We start from the raw sequence: 21004 nt of genomic DNA on the forward strand, positions 1-21004 counted from the left end.
ATTTTCTCGTTGTTTTTCCCCCTAATAATTTCATCACTTTATCAAGATTGCATAAAATTCCAAATGCATCACGTAAATTCAAAATGCATTGGCCAGGGGAAAAGTTGTTCCATTTCTAATTGTGTAATGATTTGGAATGCTAATCCCTCGTCATGTTTAAACAACTCCGGTTTTATTATACTACAGTAATGCATAAACTGATAATTAACAGACCCAAGGGATTAAATATTATGGATGACCAGTTTTACATAGAGTAACACTAACCATTTCATAAGGTCTCTGCTCAAATAGTGCCACCCCCCAGCTCAACAAAGACATTTCAGCGGCGCTGTAACTTCGTCGTGAGTAGGAGAGCGACACGGTTTATTTGAGAAGGCACTGAACAGAAACGACAACTTTAACGAGAGAGCCAACTAATCTAGCTAATTATAACCCTCATAATTATATTGTAATCTTAAATAACAGCGGCCATGGCGTCAAGTGGTAAGAATAAGTTGTAGCTAATGCTAGTGACTGTTTGTTCTGCATGCTAACGCTAAGTTTAGCTGCTAGCTAGTTAGCCAGCATTTTGCTGCGCATGAAATGCCATACCTAGCTAGTTAGCTAAAATATGAAGGTTTTGAATATCATTTCGCTTAGTGTGAGCAGAATGACGCGGTTACCTTTCTAGCTGCCATATGAATGATGTTTTAGCTAGGTTAGCTGGCGGATAACTTTTAACAACGGCGCAGAACATGTCGGCGTCCACCATTTTGTTTTCTTAGCTTAGCTATGCTAACCTAGCTAGCCACGACAATCCAGACCAGACCGATACTGACGTTTCACCTTATTGACTACGGGCTGAATTTTTGTTTTAAAGTTATGAAGAATGATATAGTAATATAACAATTATTTATTTTAAAAATTAATATGGTTATATTAAAGCATTTTTATTTTCTTTAGAATATTCCCAAACTGCTAGCCACGGGGGGTAAGTTGATGAGTTAACCTAGCTAAGCTAACGCTAGCTAGCATGTTACGTATTATGTAATGCAAATACATTTGATGATTACATTGTAAATTAGTGAGAGGTGAGAAATTCGCAACATCGTGATTGTTGTGTGCAGTTATGGTGGATATGGAAGTCAGTCCAACCAAGGTTACAGTCAACCGTCTAGCCAGAGCTACAGCCAGCAGGGCTACGGGGGATACAGCCAAAACTCGGAGAGCAGCTCCGCTCCCTACAGCCAGGGAGGTTACGGCTCCAACTATGGACAAGCCCAGGCAGGTTGGTCGAGCCCCAAGGCAGTTTTTATATTTTTACCACCCAGGCCAGTAATTGGGGGTTTTCGACAAAGATCTTAACGTTATCTGAAGGTGTGTAACACGTAACACTTAGTTATTATCTAGTGTGCTATCTGGTGTTGCCTTTTACCTTTAATATATCGCTGAGTTTCTAGAAAGATACATGCAAATTAAATGTACTGTTTTCTTGATTCAAAAATATCACGAATCAACTTTTTTTTGTCAAGCAATATATGATCTCCCGTCTGGCTGACATTAAGCATTAGATTTTGAACTAACTTTGTTTTATTTGTATTATTTGTTCTGTTTTTGTTTTGTTTTGTTTTGTTTTCTCATTATCTTTTGTGCAGGTGGATATGGGTCCCAACCTCCTTCCCAGGGCTATAGCCAGTCTAGTCAGTCATACAGCTCTGGTGGCTATAACAGCAGCAGCCAACCCCCGCAAGGTGGAAGCTATAGTCAGCAGCCGTCCTATACGGGCTATAGCCAGTCACAGTCCACTCCTGCCTCTACCTCTAGGTCAGCATGGGCTCGTGCATTAAGTCATAATAGCTAGTTGGATGTAACGTGCTGTTTAAAACAAAATTGTATCATGTTTGTTACTTTTAGTTTAGGTTTGCTCAATAAATGAACCCTCATCCTTTAAACCAAGTGTTAGTTTATCTGTATAGTATTAATTTGTCTGTTACAGTGATGATCTGTAATACCGAGTATAACAACTATACAGTGTGAAACAGATATTATCTAACAAAACTCATTCTCTCCGTTCCCAGCTACGGCAGCAGCTCTCAGTCGTCGGCCTATGGACAGCAGCAAGGAGGATGTAGTTATGGGGGCCAGAGTGCTGGATACGGTGGCACCGGAGGGCAGGGCACAGGATATGGAGCCAGTGGGGCCCAGGGTGGAGGATACGGAAGCAGTGGGGCCCAGGGTGGAGGATATGGGGCCAGTGGGGGTCAAACTGGGGGTTATGGAGGGCAACAGCATTCCTCTCAGCACAGTGGAGGTCCTTACAATCAGCCCTCTAGTTACAGTTCACCTCCACCCCAAAGCTATGGCCAGCAGAACCAGTATGGACAGGGAGGAGGTGAGTGTGAAATCTTTAATTTATTGGCCTACGTGGTTTGCTTTGTTTTTAGTAGGGTTTGTTAGTTTGTTTTTTGGTTTTGTTGGTTTATTTGTTGAAATTTTTTTATTTTTTTTTTAAAATAGATAAATTGTCGAGTGACGGATTCACCATCAGGCTGAGATTTATTTTATAACTTTTGTGCCCTGAGATTTGATGTTTAACATGAAACCTGTTCCAGGCTACAATCCGGATGCCCCACCCATGAGTGGTGGTAGTGGTGGTGGTGGAGGAGGTTATAGTAGCCAAGATGGTGGTTATGGCCAAGATGGGCGTGGTGGTCGTGGCCGTGGAGGCTTTGGAGGTCGAGGAGCTGGCGGGTTTGACAGAGGGGGCCGCGGGGGACCCCGAGGCAGAGGAATGGGGTAAGCTCTTCTTCATGCTCTTTTCAAACCTTGAAAAACATGTTTTCACCTGTCAACATCTGTGTTTCATGTTAGGAAAATAAATATATGTGAGTTAATTGTGACAAAACACAGGTAGTAGGTTAAAATGGTATAATACTGTTTATGTACAACAAAGGTTTATTGATTGGTTCCTTACTGGGGGATGTGTAATATGGAAACATGTTAGAGCCCAGATGTACATTCACACAGTGACTAACCGAAGTTTGAAAATGTTTCCTGGAAATGGGAAAAGGTAATATGGTATGAATCAGAACCTGGTTAATATAACGCGATCTGTGTAAACTCCAATGTGGAACGGATTCTGGTTGACTGTGAAAACCTTGTCTTAAACGGGCTTCACAATTGAAGACATGACTGGAGAGACATATGAGTATACGGTATTGGAAGTGCCTTAAATAACAAGTTTATGTTGACAAAATACTTGGGTTATGTTTATTAGCTACTGTGTGTGGGCTGTCTATCAGATGGCAATCATGTCTGACAAATTAAAATACATGCTTCATACACAAGTTCACATTGCATGATGATGTAAGAGGTGCAGGCTGCACAGGTACTCATGGAACTGTGCTTTTTATGTGTAGCATTTAAGATAAACAAAAAGATCTCCCTATGGTTCCCCAATAATGCTTGAAATATAATAACTCAGTGAATTTGGTATGGTTCCATTGTCAGTAATGGTTAGTTACTCTTTGCAAGCACATATTGGTCATGGTTTAAATGAAATTTGTCCTTTGGTCAGCGCTGGTTAAAAGACTGCTAAAACTGTGGTGTACATAATCCACCAGTATAAAATGCTTATTCTACACACCAAGAATAAATCCAAAACAAATAACACTCAGTATCATTGTGTGATCACGCATGCAAACTGTCGGCACCTGTAAACTCGGTGTAAATGGAAGTTTCCGACTGCACGTTACGTTTCACCTGCAGCTGTTCTTTTGTGAACTCCACATTACCCCTGTGCTCCATGACCCTTTACACTCTGAACTCCATCCTCTCCGTCAGGATCACTCACTGTGTGATGTCATGTTTTAATGAAAATCTCTAAATCTCCTTCTAGGGTCTTGGTTCTTCAAGGTTCTCCTATTTTTTTCCTTTTTGAAGAATGGGAGAGCAACAGGATTAGAAGGTCCTGTGAAAATGTAGTGGTTTAGGTTATCTGTGGGAAAGAATGGCAGGCTTGATTAGGGAAAAGATGAAAGCAACATCAATAAAACAAAACCTATGCTAAATTGGGGGGGGAAATGAAATGTTACTTTGTTGAATCGTAACGTCAAACGCCAGTGGTTACTTGCTACTGAAGGGGACCTTTTTAAGGGGGGGTGGTCCCGGGGGGGGATTTCAGCCCCCCGATTGAATCCAATATTTAAGGGGCTCTTCACCCTTTAAAAGTGGTTAAAAACTAAACATTCAGTGTCAAATTGGGTCTAATGTTGAAAAGACTTTAAAGGAAATCCAATTGTAGACCAGTCCCACTGGTAGACTAAGATGCATGAAAAGATATGCAAAGACGCAGTTAAAGAAAATTGTGGCCAGTGTGCTCAAAGAGCAGTGTCGTTGAGAGGAATGGGCCTCGTGGTCCTGATGAATGTTTTTCTGCGTGCCGTCCAGTGAGACGTCCACAATGGGGTTAAGGAATTAGCTTGTGGCCAATGAGATGAAAGCTTGGGTTAACTGGCAGGTGGGAGTGGGTAAAAGGAAAGGTCACAGGCGCAGTAGAAAGTTTTGTTTAGAGGAATAGTAGAGGCGAGCCCTTCCCAACATCAAGAGTGAAAATGAGCACCACTCTCATCAACCTTCAATTCGTCTCGCTTCTCTTTCCTCTCCATCAGAATGGGCGATCGTGGAGGATTCAATAAGTTTGGTGGTAAGTGACAAACTCTTAGGAACTTCAGGGGGTTTCAAGCGTGCTTGGTTTTAGGAGGGAGTGGGATCTGCTAACCTCACGCAAGAATGGTAATGGTAACTTCATCCATGTTGGATTTGACATGGTAATAGTGGTAAAAGACGCTCTAGCCACTTGGTAAAGAAAATCGTGTGTGGTTCAGGTGTAAGATCAATGAGTGTTGTAAAATAAAAAGTCCATTTAGTGGGACTACAGCGGGATTTTACAGCGTCTTGGTACTCAGTTGCACTGAGGACATATCTGCTGGATAGTATATTATGGTTAACCTACAGATATGTTCTTATTCCTGAACATTTGGTCTGTTAAACATACTCTGTGCAACGCAGTGAACAATTTAATCACATGGCATTGTTGACTCATTAACGCATTGAATAAGTTTTCACATTTAAATAAGTTTTACATTTATTCACTTTTTCTCCTGTAACTTTACAAGTGTATTCAGATTCTATGTGTCAAATAACTCACAAGTATCGTGAGGACAGGGAGGGCCAATATACCTTAACTGGCCAGAGATTAAGTTTGATGTGTGTTTGACTTGGCATGTGGTTTCATCTGTTGTACAACTCGAATCACTGACTCAGAAATGGCAAATTACTTAAGTAAATATTTGATTAATTGGGGCATGATGATGTAATAATGATTTAGTGGGTATATGTGTGAGAAATAGCCCATGTGGTGTCACAGCAGGACAGTTGAAATTTGTAGATTGTTTTTGTTTTTTTTGCTAGGCAAGGGGACTTTGTGCTGACATCATCTTATTTTATTCTACAACCACAACCCCACCTTAAACCCAGATCTCAGTGTATTTCCCCAGAGTACGAAGTAACAAATTCAAGCTTTAATTTGGGCAAAGCAGGTTAAAGGAACAGAATGAGATTTTTAAAAAGAGGGCATAATTTTGTCTTCTTAATGCAGTCGTTTTTGCATTATGAGGTTATTTGCGCAGTTAAAATATGTTCTTGAAATCATGGAATTATTATTATTTTTTTGGCCTTGAAGATACTCTGTTATCATTATATTTGGTCCATCTCTGGCATATGTTTGTGTACTTTTTTTCCTGTGCTAAATCATGTGGAGTTTTCACAGTCTCACAATCAACTTGTTTTGATGAGAGCTGTTGCCCATTTCATGCAGCAGTGCCTTTCAGTTCTGTGTGGAAACGTACTCATATGACCCTTTATTAGATGAGGTGTGTGAGTATTGCTGTTTCTGGTGGTAATTTGCCTCTGCCACTATTTTACGTATGCAAGTGCACAAGGGCAAGAGTTGGTGTCTGGTTATGCCACCACTGAGTTAGATGCTGCCATGTTAAGTGCTTCACTCTTAATTGTTGATTGTGTGCGTTATTCATACAAACCCCACTCACTGACACAAGTCCACCAAGACCATGTTCCTTTACTCATATGTGATTCACCTGAACAATAAAATACATCGCTGGACAGATGGCTCTCCAAGGCCTGCTTGCTGACTGGAGCCTCCTGCCACCATTGTCCAGTTCGCCAGCAACTCCAGAGGTCACAACCTCTGTCACAGTGTGTGACCTGATGTAGGTGGAAAAAAACCATGGTGATGAACTCTATACCACCTAACAGAATGGTGGTGATAATCAAGTATGGTATAGGCATGATGGCTGTGGCAGGATAAGGTGCACGTATAAAATGCCTTATGCTCTTATGCATGTTACATTTGGCTTTGGTACACCTTTCATCTGAGAACCATGTCCGTCTTCAGTCAAAGACTAGTACTTCAACGGGCTCACTGTCAAAGTGGAACCGTTTTGGCGGGAGAGTCCTGGAATTTGATGTTATGTCATATGATTGCAATGAGTCATCTGATCATTCCCAGTGAAACTCTCAAATGATCAGTAAGGAACTCTGTCTGATTTCTCAGGAATTTGTGAGCTTGACACCAGAGTGCACAGCAGAACTTGGTACAGCCTCGTAGGCTGTGGTCATATAAACACAGTGGAGGTTTTTAAACACCAAAAATGGCGGTAACATAATGTTTTGGCTGATGGTGGAAAAAAAGTGGCTAAAACAATGCTAGTGTCTTTCTTGCTATGTAGAAATGACTTCTAGGTGCCGGAGAGGTGAAGTGACAAATTCTGTGAAATGGTTCAACCCTTATGAAGGGAATTTAACGTCCTCATGCAGAAATGCTCAAATTTAACATCGTTATCCTTGCTTTTCCAACGTTGGGTTTTCTACACCTCCAAACACCATAAAGAAAGTCAAAATGGAAGCATGCAAGAGCCGTATATGAAATGCCCTGGTGTGGATAGTGGATGTATTGGTTTCATGATGTATTTGGAACTGGTGGTTGTTGGAGATGTTGTTAATGTGAAGGTTCTGACCACTGCTCATTATGTTCTGCGAGATGGTTTCTTGTCGACTTTATTTTTTATTTTTTGGAACACATTCAAAAATGTTTATTGGTCTGAAATTGTGCTTCAAATATTCAGGTATTCTGTGGGTGCTTTCTGTCCACATGGAATAGCTTAAATGTGGTAGCAAAAAAATAATAATGGGTCTTGCTTGTGAGGTGTGTAAAAAAAAATATAAATAAATAAATAAAAGGAGCTTTTATAATATTTAGTTGGTTTTCTGATGTAGGGTGCCATGCACCACACACACACACAATCTTTAATATAGACATCTGAATTCAGCAATATTTCTTGTTTTTCATGTGGCTAGGGAATTGGTAGTCACTAAAAATGCATTTTTGGTTGAAAGTAATTTAAACCTTTTGGTTAAAAAATGGTCATAGTGTTGGCATTTTGTGTGTTGTGTGGGGATTTTTATTTATTTATTTATTTATTTATTTTATTTTATTTTATTTTTCCTGTTGTTGCTTGATTTTCCCCTGCATGTGTTGTCATTTAACAGTGTGATGCTGAATGGACTTGTATATGCCAGACTGGTGAATTAGTTAATTGTAGCTATATTTGAGTGTATGTGCGCACACACACCTTTCAATGATCTAGAAAATGGGGTTTAATCATTAATGTCGAGATCTATGTATGAATGTAGTTGGTATTTTATTTGGGCATCGATTGTAAACCTTTCTGCTCTACTCCAAAGGGCCGCGGGACCATGGACCCGGTGGGCCTAATAGTAAGTGAATCCTTCAGCTTTACAAACCCCACAGTCCTTGGCTGTTCAAAACACACATTTAACACTTTGTGAAGGTTGTATGATAACATCTTGATTATTTTTGTTTTACAGTGCAGGAGCAGGATAACTCTGACAATAACACCATCTTCGTGCAAGGGTTGGGAGATGACTATACTGTGGAATCCGTGGCGGAATTCTTCAAGCAGATTGGCATCATCAAGGTACAAAGTGAGGAACTTGGAGTGGAAGAGGCAGCTTGGTGCAACCCTTCCTTACACTGCTAACTCCCACTCTTTTTTTTTTTTTTTTTTTTTTTTTTTTTGCATTCCTCCTCTTGCTCAGGTCAATAAAAAGACCGGCATGCCTATGATAAACCTCTATACGGACCGAGACACAGGGAAACTGAAGGGCGAGGCAACTGTTTCTTTTGATGACCCCCCTTCTGCTAAAGCTGCAATCGACTGGTTTGATGGTTGGTGTAGGAATTGGCTTTTGTGTACTTTACCTCTGTGTATGTACACTGAAGTATGAAAGGTGGCACTCCATTATATGCTTTTGCTCAGTCAGATTCCATTCGTGACCTGTATGAGAGTATTTGAGATCTAGGCACGATTCCACGGATGATTGAAATGGACAGTTTAAATTGGTGGAATTTATCATACATGTCTCATATGGATGTTTGCAGGAAAAGATTTTAACGGAAACCCCATTAAAGTGTCGTTTGCAACGCGCCGGGCAGACTTTGGACGTGGTGGTGGAGGCATGAGGGGTGGACGTGGTCGAGGAGGTGAGCTCTGTGTGTGTGTGTGTCTTTTTTTTTTTTTAATTTAGTTTGTCTTTACCAGATTTTGAGAATGGTGACCTTGTCTTTAGGACCAATGGGAAGAGGTGGCTTTGGTGCAGGAAGAGGTGGTGGTGGTGGTGGTGGTTTCCCGGGTAATAATGGCAGTGGAGGAGGCCAGCAACGAGCTGGCGACTGGAAGTGTTCAAACCCGTGAGTGTGTGTGGATGCATGCCTGCTTAATGTTGTTTTGGACATCTGATGAAGATATCAACAGCATCGGTTTCTTTTTGAGATGGCTTCAGCTTTTTATCTGTTTTCTTTGCAAAGGACATGTGGAAATCTGAACTTCTCTTGGCGTAATGAGTGTAATCAATGTAAAGCACCCAAACCCGAGGGTGCTGGTGGAGGCATGCCACCTATGGGAGGTAAAGTGCAATTGCACTGTCCATTTAGATAAGCCCATTGGTACATTTAGGTATATAATTAAAGGCAGCTGTATGGCCTGTCATCTTAGTGAAAGGTGTAATAACAAAAAGGTTAATCTTGGACATCAACTCTGGTGCTAATCAGTATCTCATCTTTTTCAGGAGGGTATGGTGGAGACCGTGAGCGGGGCAGGGGTGGTTTTGATCGTGGTGGGTTTCGTGGACGGGGTGGTGACAGAGGGGGCTTCAGAGGAGGGAGAGGGGGTGACAGAGGTGGATTCGGCCCTGGCAAGATGGACTCCAGGTAAGAGTTGGATGAAGTATGCAATTATATCTCAGTTATAAATAAAAGCATTGGGGTGTATATGGGTTGATCTTGTTTTTATATATATATATATATATATATATATATATATATATATATATATATATATATATATATAAAATTTGTATTTTTTTTATATAATTTAATTTGGCTGTTACTTGTTTGGTGTAGTGTTAACGTTCTCTCTATTGTCTGTATGGTTGTTTGTTTTTTCCAGAAGTGAACACAGACATGACCGTCGGGAAAGACCTTACTGATATCTGAACAAGGATATGTGTTCCTGCTCCCTTCCAAACACCTTAAGGCTGGGACCAGTATATTCCACAACTCACCATTTGTTAAACATACATTTTATATGCACTTGTACATTGCAAGCAAGATTCCCATAGTTTAGGTTTAGCTCTGCACTGAAAATAATTTAGCTAGGACTTGGATTAATTCAGCCAGGGTATTATTTAAGTTTGAAAGATATTGTGCTCCCTGTAAAACATTTATTTGCATCAGTATTTGTGAAAATTGTTTTTCTTTGTAGAGGTTTTTTTTTTTTATTATTTTTTTTTTTTATTGGCTATAGAAATAAATATTCATTTAAATAGTTTTCATTGTTAAGTGTCAGGAGTGTTGTTGCCTCATCTTTGAGACGGAAGATTTTATAAGCTGTGTCATGTCAGTGTGGGCTATAAATGGATTGTACCAACATTTCTGACATCAAAAAATACATTTGCAAATGCAGCCCACACTTTCAGTAAAGCTTGACACTGGTGGAGAATATCACCCCCAAACCAAATCAAAACATTCAACTTTGAGAACATGCACTTTGAGGGGGAAAAAAAACCCAACTAATTTATTTAAATGAATGTCTCGTTCAATTTAAATAGGTGGTTAGTATAAATCAGCCAACAATAAAACCACTGACCGATGAAGAAAATATTTGGTTATCTTGTTACAAAGGCATCATATATTAGGCAGCAAGAGAAGTTACACGAACTGTTGAAATGGAACAAGGGTAAGTATAAGGCTGAATGGCTTTGACAGGTGCCAAATGGGGTTGTCTAGAGTCTTGCAAAGTATTCCCAGTAATGCAGTGGTTGGTACCTAACAAAAGTGTTCCGAGAAAGGATAACCTGTGAACTGGCAGAATGATCATGGGAGCTCAGGGTTCATTGAGGCACACTGAGAGCGAAGGCTGTCTCTTCTTGTCTGATCCCACAGAAGGGACACTAGCATAAGTTGGTATGTGTCAGAATGCAGAGCGTCACAACTTATTGTGCATGGGGATGTACAGCCACAGATTAGTCAGAGTGCCCATACTGACCCCTGTCACCCTGCAAGCCTCTACAATGGGCCATGATACAATGGAAGAAATCGGCCCAATCTAAAATTGACTTCTTTTTTTACATCATATGGACGGCCAGGTGTGCGTGCATGTCGCCTACTTTGGGCATTCATGTAACTGCTTTGATGGGTCGGAGCTGTTTTAGTGTCGAGGGGGACATGCACAATATTAAATAGGTGCTTTTAATGTTATGACAGATCAGTGTATATATCTGTGAAAAGACACTAGAAAATCATCAAGCTGGCACAAATTGTGATGGCTGAATCCAAAGTGGGGCCAAAATGAGCCAAGCCTTCCTTTGCAGCATGCCTGTTTAACACAAAGTATCTTAGTTTTCTGTATCTCTGGTTTTCTCTTCCCACAGTAGTTTACACATGTACATCACATCGGAAGGAGTAGGTGTCAACAGGCGTTGTTCTCCAGCAGCGATTCAGTTAGTAAATTGTTTATTGTTCTAATAAGTAGGGGTGTCACTTATTGCAAAAATGAAAAAGAACCATTCATTAACATCTGCCCTATATGTTGCATTGTTTAATGCAAAAGTTGTTTTTAATTTGCTTTTAAAGTAACGTTACATTAATAATATCACAATTTGCATGACACAGGCTCGTTGAGATTTTAGCAAAGCATTGAGGAGTGATCTCCAATGGCAGAGGCGTCAGCAGAGATAGTAAAAATGGGGGGGAAAACAAGCCATCCATTAACACCTACCCTAAATGTTGAATTGTCGAATGCAGAAGTCATTTTTAGTTTGCTTTTAAGTAATGTTACATTAGCATTTGTCCATCAATTATCAGGGTTCCTCTGCTAGCTTAATGGTATTTTCACTAGCATGTCAATGTGATTTCATTTCAGACAATGACAGACATCCAAATGATGTATTTTCTTTAATTTTATGTTGAAGTTATGCAGTCTTCGGAAACATTCTCCGACACAGAGATCCTCTGTCTCACACATACTGAAACTAACAAAGCAGTACAGAGCGATCGGTAATGGTGTCACAGTTCGTTCAAACAAATCAGACTCAAATAGGGATTCAGGTTTTGGTGACACAATAGCACTTTGGAAGAAGACAAAAATAAATAAGAATTATTGTTTTAAACTAATAATGCATGCTTACTTATGGGAGGTCCTGTAGGCTATTATATAAAATTACCTCTCACACATTATCAAACCTTTCACACTCACCATTAAACTCTCACGCACACTATCAAACCTCTTACACACACTGTCATGCTCACACACACAAGATCAAAATTCTTACATATACTGTCATATTCTTACGTATTCTTGATAGTGATGGAGAGACAAATAGTGAAATTGAGAGTTTGATAGCAAAGTTAAGAGTTTGATGGCCATTGGCCTAGGCAGTTGTCGTTTAAATGAGCATAACAGAATAGAATAAATAATAAACAGAATAAATGTAAACTAATAAATCCTCCCTTACATGTTGTAACTGTAATAGCCTTATAACGATCAGTAGTGGAACGCTGTAGAAGTATCCAGAAAGAGGGTAGAAGCCACGAGCACAGACGCTCGAGCTCACCGAGCGGCGTCACAGCGTAATGCTGCCGTGCGATTGGACGACGCTGCCGGAGAGTTCCAGAAAGTTGTGGAGCGCGTAGATCCCAAATAAATAGTGGCGATGTGCCGATGACTGGCAGTCTGTCGGAGCAGGACGAAGGACACCGCACGGAAAACCGCATCGCCACAAAAGTCCAACAAACAGCTTCAGATACGGGTTTCGTTACCTTGGTAAGTACTAACATTTAAAGCATGTAGATTCTGCAGTGGCATAAATGTAATGGAAGGCGGCTTTGTTTTAAATCAACGTTGCACTGATATAGGCTTAACAGTTTTAAATGTCACTCGTTAGCTAATAAAAATCAGAATAGGTTTAGATTACAGTAGATGCCTAGCTAGAATAAACCCAGTAATAATCTGTACGACCGATGCCAGGTTTATTGATATAACTTTGATCCGTCAGACTCTTAATTTTAGTTAATAGTAATATATTTAGTTAATAGTTAAAATAGCTAATAACTAGTGATAGATAAGATAGGTTAGTTAACATTATAACTTGTAAGACGGTTCGCCGTAAGGTTTGCAGCAACAACAACAAACATTGGGTGTACCATGTTTATTTGTGCCTTAAAATAAATCATTGTGCTGGTTTGTTTTTTGAGATCTGATGAAAGCTATATTTCAGTGTTAGCTAGTCAGTGCTATATGTGCAGGAATGACTAGTGTGTGTGTGTGTGTGTGTGTGTGTGTGTGTGTGTTGTTTTTTTTTGACGTGACGTCATCCCCGAACGTTGCTTTCCGTTGACATCAACGTTCTAAATAAACCGTAGATTTTAACTGTTCAAAAATAAAAAAGCAAAAATTATGGGATTTTTTTGTGCATGTTTGACAAATTCACGTTCTTGTAGTTAGTACTCTTTCTTTCTGAAATGTTACTGATATTTTTCTTTTTTTTTTCTCCCCAGAATTACCATAATTAATCAAAATGTCAACAGCGAAAGGAGTTGCTATTGGGATTGATTTAGGCACCACCTACTCTTGTGTTGGGGTGTTCCAGCACGGAAAGGTGGAGATCATAGCCAATGACCAGGGCAACAGAACAACCCCCAGCTATGTGGCTTTCACTGACACAGAGCGCTTAATTGGAGATGCTGCCAAGAATCAAGTGGCCATGAATCCAAATAACACAGTATTTGACGCAAAGCGACTCATTGGCCGAAAATTTGATGATCCAGTCGTGCAGTCTGACATGATGCATTGGCCATTTAAGGTTGTCAGTGAAGGAGGAAAACCAAAAGTTGAAGTAGAGTACAAAGGAGAGACCAAGTTATTCTACCCTGAAGAAATCTCCTCCATGGTCCTGGTTAAAATGAAGGAAATTGCAGAGGCCTACCTGGGTCAGAAAGTGGCAAATGCAGTCATCACTGTTCCAGCCTACTTTAATGATTCTCAGAGGCAGGCCACTAAGGATGCTGGTGTAATTGCTGGACTAAATGTACTGAGAATTATTAACGAACCCACTGCTGCAGCCATTGCTTATGGTCTTGACAAGAGCAAAGGAAGAGAACGCAATGTTCTAATCTTTGACCTTGGTGGTGGAACCTTTGATGTGTCCATCCTGACCATTGAAGATGGCATCTTTGAGGTGAAAGCAACAGCAGGTGACACTCACCTGGGTGGGGAGGACTTTGACAACCGCATGGTCAGTCATTTTGTGGAAGAGTTTAAAAGGAAGTACAAGAAGGACATCAGCCAGAACAAGCGTGCACTGAGGAGATTGCGCACAGCTTGTGAGAGGGCCAAGAGAACCCTGTCCTCCAGCTCTCAGGCCAGCATTGAGATCGACTCCCTGTATGAAGGCATTGACTTCTACACTTCTGTTACCAGAGCACGCTTTGAGGAGATGAACTCCGACCTCTTCAGATGTACACTGGAGCCTGTAGAGAAAGCCCTACGTGATGCAAAGATGGATAAGTCGCAGATCAATGACATTGTCCTGGTTGGAGGTTCTACAAGAATCCCCAAGATCCAGAAACTTCTGCAGGATTTCTTCAATGGCAGAGAGCTGAACAAGAGCATCAATCCAGACGAGGCAGTGGCTTACGGTGCAGCTGTCCAGGCTGCCATCCTTGTGGGTGACACCTCTGGAAACGTCCAGGACCTTCTGCTGCTGGATGTGGCCCCGCTGTCCCTGGGCATTGAGACCGCAGGTGGAGTCATGACCGCTCTCATCAAACGCAACACCACCATCCCCACCAAGCAGACCCAGACCTTCAGCACATATGCAGACAACCAGCCTGGTGTTCTGATCCAGGTTTACGAAGGTGAGAGAGCAATGACAAAAGACAACAACCTGCTGGGGAAGTTTGACCTGACGGGCATCCCACCTGCACCTCGAGGAGTCCCTCAGATTGAAGTGACCTTTGACATTGACGCCAATGGTATCCTCAATGTGTCTGCAGTGGATAAAAGCACTGGTAAAGAAAACAAAATCACTATCACCAATGACAAAGGTCGTCTAAGCAAAGAGGAGATTGAGAGGATGGTGCAGGAAGCAGACAAGTATAAAGCAGAGGACGACCTCCAGAGACAGAGGATCGCTGCTAAGAATGCTCTTGAGTCCTTTGCCTTCAACGTGAAGAGCAGTGTCGAGGATGAGAACATGAAAGGCAAGATCAGTGAGGGCGACAAGAAGAAAGTCATTGAGAGGTGCAACCAAGCCATCACGTGGCTGGAGAACAACCAGCTGGCTGAAAAGGAGGAGTATGAGCATCAGCTGAAGGAGCTGGAGAAGGTGTGCAACCCCATCATCACCAAACTGTACCAGGGAGGGATGCCAGATGGAGGCTGTGGAGCTCAGACCCAAGAGCCCACTATTGAAGAGGTTGACTAAAAATAGCTCTGCTTCTTAAACATTGGGTTGGATGGGGGGGTACTTAGGAACCAAAGTTATGCTTTCTTTTGAGAAGTACACAGTACACAGAAATTGTGTTATTTGTCAGGTTTTGGAAATACTTGAAGAATTAAATTCGAAGAATTCAGTGCATTCCTAAAGTTTTCATAACTTATGGACCTCTGTATGTTATCAATAAAAATGTAACTTCTAAACCGTGACTACTTCATAACAAAGTTACAAAGTACAGGTCCTGTAATGGAAATGACACATTATACCTGCCAGGGAAATTTGTTTTAAATTAATTGTATTTTTGGAAATTCTTACTAGTGTATGTAGGGTATCTATTTTGTTATAGAAGTGGAAGCTCTATTGGTAATTTTCTGAAAATATTTTGAAAGAAATATCATTTGAAATAAGAATTCTATGAATACATTGTTGTTTTCATAACCTTTGCATTTTGTCAATAAAAAGTTGAACTTCACTTCCAGGCAGTCACTAGTGCATAACATAAAGATAATATGGTGTCTGTAATAGAAATAAAGATTATTCCTTCCAGACAAATTGTGATGTTAATATTGGTAGAACCAGCACAAGTGGTTTACTGTAAATAAGGCAAATAAAGCCTTCTTTAATCATTTGTAGTTTATGAACTGCAGTGACTTTTGTCTTAACATGCACTGCTTGACTGCTTGAAATGATTACTTCCCAGGGCAGATTTAACAACACTGCTGCTGTCTGAAGTTTCTTTTCATGGCAACTTGAGGTATAATATACGTTTGGGTTCAGAACCATGGTTTAGGACATTCTAGGAGCTAGACGCTAAATGCATGTTTCTAGGACACACCTTTTCTATGTCGCTATCATTTTATCCTATGTTCCAGCAATGATTTCTCATTTATTACATTTTCCTTATTTTGCATATAGTTCCACAGTAAAGCGGCAGATGACGGTACAATCATTCATTTAACAATGTGGTCCCAGATGACAGATGAGGTCACGTCAAGTCCTGGTCTCCAAAATCGAATATAAGATATCTCACCCCAAGTAGCCCGATGGCTTTAAAAACAGCAGACTGGGTTATTATATTATATTATATTAACAATAACAACAATAACAATGTAAACATTTATTATTATTAATAATAATAATAATAATAATAATAATTTAAATGAATACTCCCCAACAAGGATGTGTAGCTTAGTACACCAGCTGAGTTAATCATTTAGCTAAGTTTGATTCCAGAAAGTAAATTGACCTCTTCAGACGGTGTAGCAGATAAAAAAAAAAAACAGCACAGATATAGATGATGATGATGATGATGACATAGATGATAGGGCAGCCAATGAGAGGTTCCCTGCTGTTAAGGACAGCAAAGAGCCCTTGGATTCAACTTCACCTTCATGAGCTTTTGAAGGTTTTAGGTTCTAGGAGAGCTCTCTGTTTCCACTGTGTTCAGCCTGGATTATTTCTACATCTGCTGGTGACTAGAACTGAATTAAAGGAACAGGACGTGCTGCAAGAATGCTTTTGCACGATAGTGCATTATCTCCATATGCTGTGAGTCTTTCAGTCTATGGTGCAACATGCGCTTTGTGCTTAAATGATACTTATTACTTATTTAGTGTCTCCACCAAAAGGAAATCTATATTGTAGCAACATAAAAAGCTGCTTATTGGCTAAAATGTAAAACTGCACAGTTGAAGTTTTATATATGTTTCTGCAGTGTTGCAGAATGGGGAAGCTGTTCCCTTGACATAAACATGGAAAGAAGTGATACTCTTTCTCCTGCCAAAATAACAACAATCAATAAGCAGGCATTTATTCAGAACAGTCATGACTTCCTTATGTTTACTTCCTCTGCTGAAAGACTCACAGTTTCAGGGACCTTTAAGTACTGGAAAACTGCCAGGTCAGTTTCTGAAGCCACTGAGAGTCATGTCCCATTAGCTCATGCCCGAGAGAGCAGCAAAGAATATAACTGGCATTTCCATGTGCAGTTTGGGGATTGGACAAATGTCAATACCATTAAAGAAGGCTGTTAAAAGGCATAATAAATCAATCAGAGATATTACATGTGTCAAAATCAACTGTTGGCATTGCAATTTTTTGTTTGAAGGCATTAAAAATAATGCAAGGCCATTAAACCAAAATGCTGTATTTACCTCTAAAGGATATCCAGAATATAAAATCCATCCAGGATATAACATTCTTTGCACACCACCTGCCACATAGGCTTTTGGCTGACCACAGGAAAAATAATTTCAACTAGTATAATGTAGGTGGCATCTGAATCTATTGTATTATTTTGAAACTACAAGTTTATGTCTACAGTATATATTTTAAATTATGTTGTACAGTTAATCTTGTAATGAAGATAGACTACAAATGATCCCTCTGATGAAACTTTGACATGGCCAGGGTGGGCTTTTTCTCACCTCTGGGCCACAGACCTGACCCAGTACCCCTCTGGGGCCATTATGCTGAGCAACAAAGCCATAAACAGCCTAGTTGATGGCTTACTAAGATGGCCTGGCTTTCTGACCCTCCCTCCTCTTCTTAGGTGTCATAAAATCCACAGATCGGAATGCGGGAAGCTCTTACCAGCCTGGTTATACTTCAAGGAACTGTGACAATAAATTCCATCAGACTCAAAGCCTTACCAAGACAACAAGCTTTTCTCATCCCTCAGAGATATGTTCACAGATATATGTTTCTCTTTTTCACAGATTCACAGATTCCTACTATGATGTTAAATGTAATGTAATATAGTCTCCAAATTGTGACGTTTGCTCCTATTATTTGATGTGTTTATTGTTTCATTATTATGTTCCTTACCTCTTCCATATTAATTTGCATTATTCATCCTGATCACTTCATGTGTATGTTACCTACCTCATAATTATTGTAAAGATATTGTTAATCACTCCTGGTTGTGTTTACTAGAAATATTATATGAACCAATTAGACAATATATTAAAATCACTAGTTTGTAACTTCTAGAAAATAGGAAAGTAATTAAGATGAATTAAGTAATGATTATCCAGTTGCGCCACCCGTTTTAGGATTTGTTTTTCAAACTTCAATCTAAGACCAGGAGGTAGAAATTGGTAGTAAACGTATGATTTTCTTTGTATAAATGATTTGTGGTGGATCCTATGTATTCCTGTATTAGTGTATGTCCTACAGGAATTATTTTCCCCCATCGTGAAAATGAAGGTCATTGAATATGCATGAGTCAGGAATGCCCTGTCCCCCAGATTACACCTGGAAAGTGCAACCCCCTTCTCAGTCAAGTACAAGGTGTTAAACAGAGAGCGAAAGACCCACGGAAAAAGGGGTCCCCCCCACCACAGAACTTCTGTGAGGAGAGACCAAGACTCTAAATTTTCCTTTTGAACTAGGCCAATAGCCTCTCACTAAGAAGCTAGAAAGACTTGAATCTTATGTTAATATTTTTTTTCTTTCTTTGTTGGTTTGCTAATTTCTTATTCTTAGTTTGTGTTCATTGGAATTTGGTCACAGCTTATATCAAGTAAACTCGCCTGGTTGTGTTGATTGAGACTGGAGTTCCATTGTGCGGCCAGGAATGAATTCCAAACCCCTGCTTCGGAAAGGCCTTCCCCTGAAGGGCTATGACTCTCTAACCAAGCCAGCTCTATGGCCCTAATCCCGTGGTCCAAGAAGCCTAGTGGTTTCATCATCGTTGGCCTCAAACGCTCGTGCATTGCCAAACCAGCAGTGCTGGGGAAGACGAAAACACTCTTTCAGTACCATCTCAGTGATTTGATGGAAAATTGACACTCTCAGTGGCATCCTGGCAAGTTGATGGGAGATGGACAATCTCCCTCAGTGCCACCCAAGTAGTTGTGCATGGGCTAGCTGTCGAGGCGTAAGAAAAGGCATTTTTACGTTACCAGTTGGTATCGATAGTGACCTTATTGTTTGTACATCAAATTAGATTAGCTAACTCTTTCCTATCATCAGCCTCCTCAGTCCTATTAGTTCTCCCTCTAGCTGTTTCACAACAATTTTCCCTTTTCCACTTGAGTCTTTTGTTATATTTTAGTCATGCTCTTTCACCACGAATCTTATGTTATTAATAAATTTACTTTATTGGTTGATAAATTGCCTGGTTGGTCATTCCCACAAGTTGTTTGAAACTGTAAGGGCTGGTGCCAGGCCGAGGCCCTCTCCGGCCACCAGAGGGAGGCCTCGAGTCAGGCACGGCACTAATCAGGCTTAACACCCAACAGTTGGGCTAGATCTATATAAACCCAGTGACCCAGTCACTCAGTGTTGGGTTTTTGCCAAAGTTCTGATCCAAGCTCCTAGCCGGTAACTTCGGGTATTGAGGTCTGTGAGCCCTTGTGCTACACCTTACTTCTGTGCTGCGAGGGTGTTTGTGTTTTTACACGTCCCCTCCCCTCTCCAGTTTTCTCTCTCGAGTCTCTCCCGAGGCTTCCCTTAGCCATTCAAGTTCCCCCCCGTTTTCTGGTTTGGTTGGGGAAGTTTTAGTTTGCTTTTGCCCAGTGCATGGGGGTTGCCATTTCTTCCCGTGGCGTCCTTTGCTCTCCCCTTTTTTACGCTCGGCGTGGCGGTTAGTTTTTTCCTTTTGTTTTGCATGATCGAAGATTTATTTAACTGTTCTGCACACGGGCCCACAATTGCTAGAGCGTGGTTGCTCACCCAGTTGGCTGTCGGTATCGTCACCTCGCTGACCTGGGTTTGAGCCCATTTTACGGAAACACGTTTCTTTTCGGTTTCACTTTTTTTTAAATTAGCCTAGTTAGCAACCTTTTGTCCACCATGACTCATTTGTGTTCATTTTGGCTTGGATACATTGTTACGTTTCTTTATTATAGTGATTCTAGTGAATTCGATACTCCTGGTCATTAGTAAAATCGTAGTCAATTATTGTTATGAAATTTTTCCTATCTGCGTATTCAATAAACATCCTTTAGTTATTACGTCTGTGAGTCAAGAGTGATAATATAATGTTTGGTAAACAAGAAATAATCCCATCTCGAACTGGCAGCTTTCATAAATTGAGACTGAATTATTAATCATTAGTAAATGAATCATAACTAATACAGCTTCCCTGTTAATCAGGGTGGTCCCCCAATTAATCTTATCAACTGTGATTGACAATTTATTAGTGTTAAAACCGCTACAATCTATATGTTGTAGGTTACAAACTATCAATGATTAATTTGCCAATTTGTCATTGCCATTATCCAAAAACTGCTTCGCATTTTCTTGTGAAAACATGAGATTTATAAGTTATCGAACTGTATATATGCATTGTGCAAAAACTGAATCTTCTCCCTTTAAACTTACTGAAATGGATAATAAAAGTTCCGAAGGTTGTATAAAGGCTGAAGACAATAAGACAGCGCACACACCGTCATTAGTGCGAAGCCCTCTTTTGGTTTACAGGACATTTCCACACCCCAGCTGAGGTGTTGGGGCAAAGATAACGTTGGAAAAAATCCAAACGTTCTTAAAGGCTTGCTTAAAATCTTCAAAGCTATATTGTTGGAATGCCATATACTGTAATAAAAAATAAAATAAATTAATGTAGCACTCTAGGTTAAAAAATAAAGCTACTTTGTTAAAATTCAGATGTGATTTCAGCAACAATAGTCCTAGAAACCAAACATTCGCCACTTAGAGACTCAGTGGACTCACTATACGACCCAGATCCCCAGCCTTGCTAGCAAATTAGCTCGGCATACAAGTGCATCGCTGTGTACTTAATGAGTGTACCAGTTCAGTGTTATTCGTTGTGGCAGGTGAATTATAATGAATAATGAATTTAGGATCAGGAAACCCTAAGTAGCCAATCGAACAGATAACCGCTCGAGTAAACGCTTTGTAG

General features: G+C 40.3%; 2 protein-coding genes across 2 annotated transcripts; both read left to right on the forward strand.

Moving 5' to 3' along the window:
• Positions 1 to 288: 288 nt before the first annotated feature.
• fus (FUS RNA binding protein) lies at positions 289 to 9949 on the forward strand. Its single transcript, XM_027015647.2, has 15 exons — positions 289 to 483; positions 943 to 970; positions 1107 to 1267; positions 1635 to 1803; positions 2058 to 2371; positions 2592 to 2775; positions 4650 to 4684; positions 7804 to 7836; positions 7948 to 8057; positions 8179 to 8308; positions 8522 to 8623; positions 8710 to 8830; positions 8948 to 9045; positions 9208 to 9349; positions 9588 to 9949. Exons 1-15 carry the CDS (start codon positions 471 to 473, stop codon positions 9625 to 9627), a joined length of 1680 nt encoding a protein of 559 aa, XP_026871448.2. The 5' UTR covers positions 289 to 470; the 3' UTR covers positions 9628 to 9949.
• A 2404-nt stretch (positions 9950 to 12353) lies between these two features.
• On the forward strand, positions 12354 to 15763 carry LOC113580846 (heat shock 70 kDa protein). The gene is made up of 2 exons (XM_027015663.2): positions 12354 to 12461; positions 13196 to 15763. Exon 2 carries the CDS (start codon positions 13216 to 13218, stop codon positions 15121 to 15123), a length of 1908 nt encoding a protein of 635 aa, XP_026871464.2. The 5' UTR covers positions 12354 to 12461; positions 13196 to 13215; the 3' UTR covers positions 15124 to 15763.
• The last annotated feature ends 5241 nt before the right edge of the window (positions 15764 to 21004 follow it).

The sequence above is a fragment of the Electrophorus electricus genome, chromosome 1, assembly GCF_013358815.1.
Source record: "Electrophorus electricus isolate fEleEle1 chromosome 1, fEleEle1.pri, whole genome shotgun sequence".
NCBI classification, from domain to species: Eukaryota; Metazoa; Chordata; class Actinopteri; order Gymnotiformes; family Gymnotidae; genus Electrophorus; species Electrophorus electricus.